General features: G+C 44.8%; 1 protein-coding gene across 14 annotated transcripts in view; it reads left to right on the forward strand.

The window, feature by feature from the left end:
* FHOD3 (formin homology 2 domain containing 3) overlaps positions 1-13,079 on the forward strand; it is a 553,244-nt gene that overhangs the window by 486,530 nt on the left and 53,635 nt on the right. For all 14 annotated transcript variants that reach the window (XM_044447289.1, XM_044447292.1, XM_044447291.1 and 11 more), the window contains 2 exons: positions 1,727-1,917; positions 4,301-4,493. In XM_044447289.1, coding sequence (XP_044303224.1) covers positions 1,727-1,917; positions 4,301-4,493 — 384 coding nt within the window. The remainder of the gene's footprint in view (positions 1-1,726; positions 1,918-4,300; positions 4,494-13,079) is intronic.

The following is a 13,079-nucleotide window of genomic DNA, read 5'->3' on the forward strand; positions in this document are numbered from 1 at the left end:
CCCCCCCCCCCGGCTCAGTTTAAAGTCTTCTGGATGAAGCTCGCTAGAGCATCTCCAAAGGACCTTTTTCCCATCCTCGTGAGGTGTAACCCGTCCCTTGCCAGAAGTCCATTGGCAAGAAAATGAGTGCCGTGGTTGAGGAACCCGAAGCGTTCCTTCTGGCACCACACCCTAAGCCAGTCGTTCACCTCGGAGGCCCTCCTGGCCCTTCCTGGCCCAAATCCTCGGACAGGTAAGAAGGCCACTTGGGCCTTCAGCTCCCTGAGTTTCTTCTCCAAGGCCTCAAAGTCCCTGGTGACCCCGAGCCACGTCATTTGTGCCCACATGGATCACCAGGAGTGGCTGGTGACCCCCAGAGCGAACAAGACACTCCACTCTGTCCTTTTGCGTGTGCCCGGCAGGCAGCAAACCTCCCTTGTCTCCAGGTTGGGGCGGCACACTGCCACCTCAGTGCCCCTCAGCACAGAGTCCCCAACAACAATCACCCTTGCTGCCTGACGTCCCAGGCTGGGGGTCCTGCTGGTCCCCCGAGGCCTCATCAGTCCCAGCCTCCCTAAGCAGAGAGAACCTGTTTCCCAGCTCCAGATTGGTGCCAGGAGAAGGAGGAGGCCGTGCTGGCCTCCTCCTCCTGTGGGTGACATACCTCCATGTTTCCACAGCTGCTCCTCCTGTGGTCTCTCCCTCAACCGTCTGTCCAGAGGGGGGCTGCTCCTGGGGGTGGGGCCTGGAGAGCTCTCTTGGACCTCAGGCACCTCTTCTAGCAGGGTCACCATCTTGCACCGAGGGCAAGTGTATCCCTGCCTCTCCTGGGAGAGAAGGGCGAATATGTCGCAGCTCTCGCAGCGGACAGCAACACCCGTGACTCCCGCCAAGACCCTCTCCTGGTCTGCCATTGGTATCCCTTCCGAGACCTTACCTTGGTCCCCTGCCTTGTTTGTCCTGCAGTTCCTCTCACTCGCCCAGTTCTCCCAGACAAAAACCCACTCGCACACACACACAAGGATAAAATAAACTTAAATTGGAAGAAAAACAAAGCACAGCACAGCGCAAACAAAAACAAACAATCAAACCTCTGTGTCTCAGGGAAGGGAGTCTCCGGGCAGCCTGGGACGCAGCCAAGGGACGCAGACAAGGGACAACGCCCTTCCTCTCCACTGCTCCTGGCCCTCTGCTCCCCTGCCCAGCTCCTACCTTGCCTTCGTCAGTCCCCTGGCCACTCAGCACTCTCTCCCAGCCTGTGCCTCTGCTGCTCTGCCAAGATGCCAGAGCCAGATGGGTAGAGACCTGTTCTCCCCTGCAGAGGAAGGCAGGATGCGCTCCAATGGAGCAAAGCTCAGGGAGCCAAGGTTCCATTTGGATGCCAGGAAGCATTTCCTGACAGTTAGGACCCCGGGGTATGGAATGGGCTTCCACAGGAGGTCGTTGAGGCCCCATCGGTGAGGGTGTTCAGGGATAGGCTGGACATGGACATGGTGGGCATGTCGTGAGCGGAGCTGGCTGGAGCCGGGGGTCAGACTGGATGGCCTGGGAGGCCCCTTCTAACTTGCTCTGTTTCTTTGTTTCTATATAGCTCATGGGCTGCTTTGTCTTCTTTATGTTAAGACATGTGAAACATGTTAGGGGTATAGAATTTGGGTATAGAATACAGAAAACAAGCTGCTTTCTCAGACTCCACAGGCAATGTATCAACAGATACATGTCACTTACTAATTTTTCTTCTTTTCAGGTGGACTTTGAACAACTTCGGGACAACTTATGTCAAATGGAGAAACGGTGCAAAGCATCATGGGATCATCTAAAGGCCATAGCAAAACATGAAATGAAATCAACTTTAAAGCAAAAAATGTCTGAGTTCCTTAAAGACTGTGCAGAAAGAATAATCATTTTAAAGATAGTTCACAGAAGAATAATTAACAGGTAGAACACCAGGGCATACTACCATTAGTATGTTATTTAAATGACTCCACAAAGAAGCCTTTTGCCATTTCAAGAAGTCCAGGGTTGATTTTTTGAAATGTATTATTGTTCCAATTAATTTAGCCCATTTTCCTGATAGACATATAATTGGAAAATCAAATTATTTTCCCAAAAACTCAGAAAATAATTTATTCAAATCTGAAATTTATTTATTAAAAAACAGAATTACACTGTTTAAAGACAAAGCTATCACAAGACATCTTCCATAAAAGCATAGAAATATAGTAAAGATAAAACATCACAATATATCAAATAGTGTAATTGTTACAAATACTTTCCATCCAAGTATGCACATGCATTCATATATTTTAAAAATCAGAATGGCTATTCAGGCCTTAGGATACCTAAAGATACTTAGGATACTTGGGGCTGCCCTTGAAGACGGTGCAGATACTTCAGCTGGTACAGAACAGAGCTGCCAGGTTGCTGACGGGGACCGGTCATTATTCTCACATAATGCCAGTCCCCTACCAGCTACACTGGCTTCTAGTTGAAGTCCAGGGCCAATGCAAGGTGCTGGTTTTAACCTATAAAATCCTGAATGACTTGGGACCAGGATACCTGAAGGAGCACCTCTTCCCTTACATGCCCTCATGTCCCTTAAGATCTGCAGGAGAGGCTCTGCTCCGGGAACCCTCTTTAAAGGAGATAAAAAGAACATCTACCCGGAGCAGGACCTTCTCTGCAGTGGCACCCAGATTATGGAATGTGCTCCCTGTAGAGGTGTGCCTGGTGCCAAATTTATATTCTTTTCAGTGCCAGGTCAAAACTTTTTTATTTAATCACTATTTTAAAAAATTATTATTTTAATTGTGTCGAACAGTTGCTTTGATTTTGTCCTTTATATAACCTTTTATTGAATTATGTTATTTATACATGTGATTTTACTGTATTTCAATTTTATGGCTTGTGAGCTGTCCTGAGATGCCAAGGCATAAGGGATGGCATACACAAGTTTTAAATAAATAAATAGTTTCGTTAGTAGCTCACTGCCTTAGGTTATTACCCTCAAAAAAACTGGTTTTTAATAGAAACATGATGTTCATATTAGGACTTTTAAAAATTATGTTACAATCCTATGAAGATTTAGACAGAAATAGGACCTACAACTCCCAGCATTCCCCAGCCAGCATTCTGACAATTGTAAGATCTGCCTCTGACTAAATGTGCATAAGATTACATGGGGGGTGGGGGGGTGGTCATTGGCAGTTTCTCAAGCACAAGTCCTACTAGAAGGAATGGGTACTCTGTCAGAATATGGCTGCTTTCTTGTCATTTTCATTAACTGAGCTCACTTTTTTCCATTCCCTTGTTACAGCAGTTTCTGACCAGAAAAGAAAAACCATTAAAAATGTGGTGTATGTACACTGACTGCACTTGGATGTCAGATTTTTTTTAAAAAAGAACAACTGGCTTATTGTAAGCAAGCTGGCATAGTAGTGCATTGGCTCAATCACTTCAACTTGGCTCCTTGTATTAGCTCTCAGTCACTATTTTAGTTAGTATGACAGCTGAACAAGAAACTTCAGGCTGTCTCTCTCTTGAGAAACCAGAGATACATCCCAGGGCTTGTAAAACAACCAATAAATTAAAAAGTATGGCTTATCATGACATCTGAACTCAGCCACTGTTGTTCATGGGGAATAAATATCACTATAGAACATCAGAAATGAAAGAAATCATAAGGTAGCTCTCCTAATACAGAGGAACTATTAACATTACAAACCTGATCCTGAAGAATCAGGATTTCATGGCTTCTTTTATGAGTTAGTTCTCTCCTCTGTGGTTAACCTGCAAGTTTTCATTTTTCTTGTCTAGACATTCCCAAACATCTCAACCTCTTTGAAGTTGGACTATTATATATAAAAATGGAAGTCAAATAAGATAAATAAGTTGTCCAATACCCCCTACCCCAAAATAACATATTCATTGTGAGACATGGTTCTATTTTAACATTTAAGCATCTTCATGTGAAAATAGATTGGAAGGCAGTTATCATAGATCTTCATTTTATGGTAATTCTGTTTTTAATTATGATGCCAAGGGAATCCATGAAAAAACTGGCACGCATTGGAAGCATTTGAATTCATAGTTCAAGAACAAGTTATCTAGCTTATGTGTCTGTAATAGACTCTTTTTGAAAAACGCTCCTACATTTAAGGCTTGCCCTACTCCAAAGGGCAATAAACAAAGCCTTTTACCTACTTCAAGTGGTCTTCCCTCAAAATACTGATGCAACAGTAGTTGAAGAGGGCTGAGAGGCATCTTGTTACTTGTTGGGAGGAAAAAAACCCTGTAAACATAATTCCTTTTGGTTTTCTAGGTTCCATTCCTTCTTGTTATTTATGGGCTACCCTCCCTATGCAATCCGTGACGTCAACATCAATAAATTCTGCAAAATTGTTAGTGAATTTGCTCTGGAGTATCGCACCACCAGGGAACGGGTTTTGCAACAAAAGCAGAAGCGAGCCAACCACCGAGAAAGAAACAAAACCAGAGGGAAAATGATTACAGACGTAAGTGCAAAATAATTCTCATTCAGCAAACAAACTCTTTATTATAGTCACAGACCACAGTATAAAACAAAAGTATTGGAGTCCCTTCACCAATACCATAAACAACATAGGATTCAAGTATATTAAATATTACAGTTCTTAACTGTTTTGCCAAAGGCAAAGAGTTCTTTTTGGATCCAGATGCAATGAGCAGACAGGTGGGTTAAAGTCAAAAGATTTTATTCTAAGGCAGGCACAACAGACATAACAACATGAAGGAAAAAAAAAGAAAGAAATACAACACCAAGCAAGCTGACCTTCCTCAATCAGCCATTGGGAACCCCCTTCACGAACGGCAAGGAAAACCCCCTATTTGGCCAGGTGTGTAGCACCTTCCTCCCTCAGCTAGGTCTACACTGAAGCTTGCCTTGGGCAGAGAGAGCCACAAGACTTTTTATCCTAAATCTTAGAGTGTTACATGCTGTAGAAAACTACATGCTATTCAAAACAGTTAATTGGCCACATCTGCTGTTCGCAGGTCTCAGGATGATAAGTTTGGTATTCCAAGGTCATACCATCCTAGTCAGCAAGTGACTTAGAATAACACTCTTTTGCATGCTGGAGAGACTCAACTGAGTTTTTAAGCGGGGGGGGGGGCTCTTTTTTTAAGGTAGAAATAGAAGGGCAATTGTGTCACACCACCCTATCTCCTTGATATACAATATTTCGGTGGTTTTTCTCTATACCAACATTAAATGATGCTAAAGTTAGAGATAAAAATAAGACATAAAATGTCAATAGAATAAAGCCTCTCAGCAACCTGCGAATGGTCCAAATTAATTTTTAAAAAATTGCCGCAATTCAGTATCTTTTTCCAGGTATTAATCATGGCTGCAGAAACCTTAGCAGCACTGTATGTAATAGTGGGATTATAGTCTAATAGTAATAGCTGTAATATTGATTCGGAACCTATTCAGCAATGGGGAAATAAAATCAGTGCAAATGTTCTGTAGAACATACAGCTAAACAGAACATGGTCTATGGTTTCAATTTCTTCTGAGCTGCAAGGGCACAGCTGCTCTACAAACGGAGTCTTTTTATAGCAGCCCTCTAAGACTGCCAGTGGAAGTCCATCGCAGCAGGCCAATGTGAAACCCCTTCTATATTTGGGACATTTAACAAAAATACAAGTTCTGTTGCTAGCAGGTGACATGATGAAGATCCAGAACTCCAGTTGGCAATCCTTTTTGTAAAATAACCTCTGAGAGGTAGAAGATGTAGCTGCAGAATATAGCAACTTAAAGCAGCAGAGTCTAGCTTCTTTGGCCTTAGTGAAGCTGAGCTGGCATTGGAACTACCTAAGCCTTAGGAAGTTCCCTTCTTGAATCAGTGTGCATGCATACATCAGATTGCATTAAGTGCCCACATCCAGTAATAAGAAATCAGAACTGAGCTATGAGATCACACACAGTCTCCCAGTAGTCTCCTACTTCACCTCTCTCAGGTTCTTCCTTCTGCCATCCCTGAGTTTAACTAGTTAAGTTTTATATGGACACTACGTATCAACATTAACTGATTACACCTATGTCTATTCCTGCGTGACATCCAAAGCATCAGAGGTTGTGCATTTGCTGAACAAATACTTGGGCTTGGTGATAGGAAGGAGGAGAACCAACAAATTAGCCTGAATCCTGACAATATAGGGATTGTATTAGTGGGTGATATTCTCAGACATGGAAACTGCAAGAAAGGGGGGCTCTAGTTGGGTTGCACTGGCTCAGAAATACTAGGTATGTCATTTGGCAGTGTCCCTTGATTCCTCTGTCACTAGAAACCCAAGTGACTTTTGTAGTGAAGAGTATCTATTACCTGCTTCAGTTGGTACGTTAACTATGACCTTTGCTGGACAGGAATAGCCAAGTTGATCTTGTCTGTGCAGTTGCAGCTAAATTCACATTTAGATTAGATTAATGTACTTCATTGTTGCTAGATTCTGAAGCTACAGCTGGCACAGATTGCAGCAACCAGAAAGCAGAATGGGTTGCCTGGCTGTGCACATATTACATTGGTGTTGAAGCTGCCCTGGCTGCCTATTATCCTTATATCTGGTATACAAAGCCCTGAATAATTTAGAAATAGGTTACCTGGTATATTGCCTTCCCCATGCAATGGCTGAGATCTACATGGGAAATACTGTGTTTGTAATTTCCCACTGGCATTCACAAGGAACCAACTATGGTAAATTTTAAGCATCTGTTAAATATCCAAATCTGTTAAATAGCCCTAACCTTACCCATCTTTGATTTATTGTACTACCAAGTTTATTTCTGTGGTGCTTTATTTTATTTTTAAAGGTTTGACTAAGGACTATTTATATTTATTGTAATGCTTTCTTTGAATCTCTCACTTGCTAAATACCTCAAGATATTTTTTAGATATGATCAGCTGTGCTAACAGCAGAAATGTGAGCCAAATAAGATGCAAGATTTGTATCAAAATTCTTAAGGCAATGGGATGAAAATCATATTTTAGATTACTGACTTCTTATTTTTTATGTAGCACTAAGGTTCTAATGTGCAGTTTTAATTAATAAAATGAGCCAATGTGTGTCGACTTCAAGTATGACACAGAAAATAATTCAATTTCAATCTTAGAAGTTTCTAATCAGGAATATTAATTTGGGCTCAGAATGGATCATTCCTAACAGAGATTGTTGAATGGGTTGCAGGAGATGGGTGCACAGCTTGGTTTTCTTTAAAAAAAACACTGTTTTCTCTCAAGTGACCTTTAAAAATCCCCAAGGTTTTGAAATCTTATTTTTAAGTTTATGCAGTTTCACTCAGTCCAGATAAAGTTTAAAGGAGTGTCAGTACTTAATAAAATCTCCCAGCTGCCTTAAAATTCCAACTGGAGTCTCAATTAGATGCGGATGCTTTACTGCATACAGAGCTACCTCTGTCTGGGTTTTTGGCATGAGCTTTTGAGCTGTGCAGTGATTAGTGATGTGGCCAACAGTCCATGCAAGCTAAATTAAAAAATAAAAATCCACACCAAAATCCACACCATCCTTAAAAAGGATGCAAATAGCCATGTATTCAATCCCTGCCTCACTATATTTGTAGATCTTTGTTGGCATAGTTACTGGAAATTCAACTCACATTGATTAAATTTTTGTATTCTTATTATACAAAAATCAGTTTCTTTTGATTCAGATTTCTCATAAAGAAATTGGTCTTTCTGTATTTTGTATAATGTTCTATATATTTGGCAAAATATGTCATTGCTCTTATTGATAGCAGCTGCTGTAGTGGTACTGAGGTACAGATGTGGGGAAGGGATGATGTTCTATTGACTGTATTAGCAATCCTCTCCTGCATCGATGTGGTACGCTTATTTATAACTGGTTTGCTTATACATTTCATTCATTTGTGTGCGTGCGTCTCCTTATCAGGCCTAAAATCGTACTTCCCAGGCCCATCTTTCCTGACAAGCTCACATGCTATGGTCTTTTCCCAACAAAAGATCAGGAGAAGTAGCCCAGGGTGAATGACTCTGCTTAGAGGAGCTCAGCCTGCCTTCCAACCACACATGTGCATCCACACACACACACACACACACACACACTGGTATTTCCTATTGTTATTTTATTTAAGTTTAAAAATATGTTAACATAATTTATTATATTTTATTATCTTAATAATGCTGTTCTTATTTTTATACAGAATTAAAATTAGTTCCCATTAATGTTATTATCAAAAAAGTCTTAGAGAAGGATATAGAAGATTACAAATGTTTGTAACTTCAGTTTCTAATGTGACTGTTCACAAAGCATACTATTTTAGATCCTTTTGTTCTATCTTCTAATTAAGCATATTTATTATTATTTTATTTATTTTATTTAAAACATTTCTATGCCGCCCCATTCACCGACGCCTCGGGGCAGCTCACAACATAAATTAAAATATAATACATTAAAAATATAAAACAAATTAACAATATAAAATAAGTCACCCTGGCCAGATAATAAGTCACCACGAATGTGTTCTTCTCTGACTGTATCATATGCTAACTATATTAAATTATATCTATATATAAATTAAATCAGGTGCTTAATAGTTATGGGAGGTAAGAAGTGGGGTGATTAGTATCTAGACCAGCAGGACATGCATCAGAAAGCTGCAGTGTGGAATGCTTGCAGTTTAGGGACACTGCAATATTTCAAGATACTCCATTCCATCATATATGAAATGTGGCCACTCCCAAGGTAGACAATGTGATGGAGTGAGGAGAGGCTAATAGCAAACATCAACCTGGTCCTGAGAAGTAATTATAAGAAGTCACAGAAACAGAGCAAGTCAGAAGGGGTCTCCTGGGCCATCTAGTCTGATCCCCAGCTCTAGCCGGCTTCACTCATAACATGCCTACCACGTGCATGTCCAGCCTATTCTTGAACACCCGTACTGATGGGGCTTCAACCACCTCCCGTAGAAGCCCATTCCATGCCTTAGGAGTTCTAACTGTCAGAGTGTACTTCCTGGCATCCAAATTGAACCTTGGTTTCCTGAGCTTTGCTCCATTGGAATGCATCCTGCCCTCATCCACAGGGGAAAACAGAACTCTACTCACCTCAAGGTCTCTACCCACTTCCTCACATACCTATATGTCACCAAAAGATCCCCTCGAAGTCTCCTTTTCTCTATGCTGAAAAGACCCAGTTCCCTCAGTCTGACCTCACACAGCTTCCCGTGCAATATGGCCACCATCCCTGTGGCCGTACACTGCACCGATTCCAGCCTGGCTATATCTTTCCCCATCGTTGAGGGGTCACTGAGGCCCCATCAGTGATGGTGTTCAAAGATAGACTGGACATGCACGTGGTGGGCATGTTGTGAGCAGAGCCAGCTGGAGCCGGGATCAGACTGGATGGCCCGGGAGGCCCCTTCCGACACATTCATGTAATGTAGAGCCCAGAACTGAAAATGATACTCCAGCTGCAGATGCACCAGAGTCTTGTAAAGTGGCAGTAATATCTCTCTTGATCTAAAAGCCACACTTCTGGCTAAGGATCCAAGCATGGTATTCGCCCTCTTGAACACTGTATCACACTGCTGACTCATGTTTAGTCTGCAGTCAACCGGTACCCCAAGATCTCTTTCACAAGTGCTGCACACCAGCCACTTGTCCCCTGTCTTGTACAGGATTTTACTTGAAACAGTGGAGTTCGTCATGGTCTCTGTACATCACACACATATGAGCTTTGCTGCACAGTGCAAGGCCTGGATAGGAGAAAAAACTTCCACAGCTGAGTATCATGGAGTGGGCAGCCCCTCAGTTCCTTTTTGACCACACATGCAGTTGCATCGCTAATTGAACCTCCGCTGCTCTTTACTATTTCACACTCTCCATCTGCTCTTTTCTCAACATACATTTTTAAAAAAATCTTTCTCAATTAATCTCTACAAAACCTCTGCCTTGTAAGCCTTGCTCTGAGGCTGCTCTTTGCTGCGCTTTCTCCTACCTGCAAGGAAGGGGAACAAAGACCCATTTCTCTCACATTCCAAGTGCCCTTTTTCTCGATCTTTCACCTCCGCATGTCTGATCCAGCTTTCCACCATTGTGCTTCATGGACCACTCACCTGCCCATTGCAGATGGTTACTCCCACACTGCCATGTGTTTAAGAAGCAGACTGGCTGGCAATGGGCAGATCACCTGAAGTTCGCTTTGTGACAACATGACCTGAGCATGGCCAACTCCTCCAGATCAGAGACCAAGAAACTGCCCTCCACTGAGGAAATCTCATGACTAGCCAAGTGCTCAAAGAAAAGGGATGCCACCACTGCCATCATTGCCTCCACCACCACAGCAGTTCCAGAAGGGTCAGCAGAGACTGCGGCTGTTCCCAAACACAAGTGCCACATTATCAAGTCTGCAACCTCTCCATCTGAAGGCCACCTGGGCACTCCAGACCCTGGGGTCTCAGTGGACACAACCCTCCACAGTACAAGAGCAGACTCTACAGATGAATATGCCCAATTGCCGGACAGAGCTCCTTTGCTTGCGCATGACTCACCACCCACATGTGATTGCCCGCACCACCTGGCCACCGCTTCTTGCCATCCCCAACCACAGCACAACCTCTGACCTTCAGGGGACTCTGGGGACCACCCTGTTCCTCCTTCCCTGACTGGGACAGCTCCTCTTCATGGTTGCCAGCCTCCACATGCTCCACCGAGTCTCTGGACCTACCTATTGCAGCTTTGGGTCATCAGTGGAGGTGCCGCTTAGAGTGGGAGGACCCCGACTCCTCCAACACCTCCTCCATGGAGATGGCCTGCACCAAACCTCCTGCTTCGTGCCACTGCCACCACCATGTCAACCACATTGACTCAGCTGTACCTACCTTGTCCCAATCCCAGCCCAAGACCAACCGCATCTGCCACCACTCCCTCACGAACCCAGATGATAGACATCAAGTGCACACTGGCACTCACAGCATCGGGGGGAGCCAATGTCATCTCTTGGAGGGACATGTGCAGATCATCCACACCAAGGAGGCCCCATCTGCTCATGGCCACCACAGATTACCCTCAGGAGAATCAGGTCAGAGTCTCTCTCCCTGCTCGACCTGATTGCTATCCCCAACCTCCCCTCCACATTCCCCTGTTGCTCAGGCTCTCGATCAATACCCAACCATGTCACCTGGAGGGAGGAGGCATTTCACCAGTCTGGTCCTCCACATGGTGGACAGCCTGGGCCTCCAGGCATCACACTCATCTGAGCCCAAGGCAAAGCCTGTGTTTGATGCCCTGACAGGGAACTTGACGCCGATCTCCATCCCCTTGCTACCAGCCGTATTGTGCATGGCACAACAATCCTGGAAGGCCCTTATGTCTACTTCATAGAGGATCGGCTCCACCTACAGGGTGGCTGACAAATTGCTCTCCTTCTTTCACCAGCACCCCAAGCCTAATTCCATCATAGTGGAGTCCATGCAAGGGGAGCTCCCAGTGGGACTAGTCCACACCAATGACCAGAAAAGTCTATGTGGTGTCCTCGCTAGGCACACATGTTTTCAATTACAAGGCCACCATGGCCAGGTACCAGCTTTTCCTTTGGGAAAAATGGGATCTATGGAGGAGCCCTTACCTGATGACTTTTGCGATGCTGCCTGCCTAGTCCACGCTGAGGTGGAAAAGCTATCCAGGAATCAAATTGAGGCAGCTAGACACCATGTTGACTGTGATGGCAAGGCAATGTTGGGGGCTATAGCAATCTGCTGCCGCACCTGCCTGTGCTCTGCGGCTCTTACCCAGGAGACACAGGCCTAAATTGAGGAATTGCCCATAGATGGGGAGGGTCTCTTTAATGTTCATACAGATGAGAATATGGACTCCCTCCATAAGGCCTATGCCACTGCCAGGTGCTTGGGGTCCACACACCAAATGTGGCAGCATAAGTGGCAAGTGGCACCCCACTCCAAGAGACACAACCCAGCCCTATCAAAGACTCCCATCCAAGTGCCAAGACTGCAGGTGCAGGTGCTAAGATACATGTCCAGGCAGCCCCACCCCACCAGCCCTGCTACTCCCCCTCAGTTACACTGACCATCTGGCTAAGTTCCTCCCAGCATGGGAGATCATCACCTCTGACCCTTGGATTCTCTCCATAATCCACCAGGGATACAGGATAGAGTTTGACGCCCTTCCACCACTAGGTCACATCCAGGCCACACCACCCTCTCCAGGTCTGATGGCAGAGGTAGAGGCCTTACTTTCCAAGGGAGCCATAGAATGTGTCTTCTTGGACCTGCACAGAGGCTTCTACTGTTACTATATGGTATCTAAATGGGATGGGAACCTCAGGCTGATGCTGGACCCAATGAAGTTCAGGATGACTACCCTGCAGGGCATCCTCCCCCTGCTTAGGCAGAGGTACTGGCTTTCCGTCACTGTTCTTAAGAATGTCTACTTGCATGTCACAATACACCTGGCCTATAGGCATTTCCTCCGCTTCCAGATTGGGCAGGAAACATTCTCTGTCCTCATGCTCCAGGATATGCAAGTCTTCTCCTACTTGGTCAACTGGCTCCTGGCGCCCCCCACCCCACCCCAGGGATGACCTGCTGGGGCTGCATTCCACTTGTAATCTCCTGCAGGACCTGGGACTACTTATCAATTATGACAAATCTGTTCTCTCTCCCACACAGTCCATCCTCTTCAGAGGGGCTCACCTGGACTCCATCTCTGCCAGGGCATTTCTCCCTGAACCACAGGCAGAGACACTCATCTTACTGGCCACAGCTGTCAGGATCATGGCACACTCTACCGCTCACACTATACAGAGACTCCTAGGCCTCATGGCTGCCAAGGTGTTAGTACTGCAACTCACATGCCTTCAAATGAGGTCCCTTCTGCTTTGGTTCATGGAAGCCTTCGCAGTGAATGAAGACTTTCACACCACCATCCAGCCTCTGCCTCCAGTGGTCAGACAAACCCTCCAATGGTGGAGCACCATCGACAACCTCACCACCAGGGTCGCCTTCTTCCCCCCAGAACACTCCATCACAATCATGACAGATGCCTTGAACACAGGTGGTGTTGCACACT

The sequence above is a fragment of the Varanus komodoensis genome, unplaced genomic scaffold, assembly GCF_004798865.1.
Source record: "Varanus komodoensis strain SLA01 unplaced genomic scaffold, ASM479886v1 scaffold51, whole genome shotgun sequence".
Taxonomy (NCBI): domain Eukaryota; kingdom Metazoa; phylum Chordata; class Lepidosauria; order Squamata; family Varanidae; genus Varanus; species Varanus komodoensis.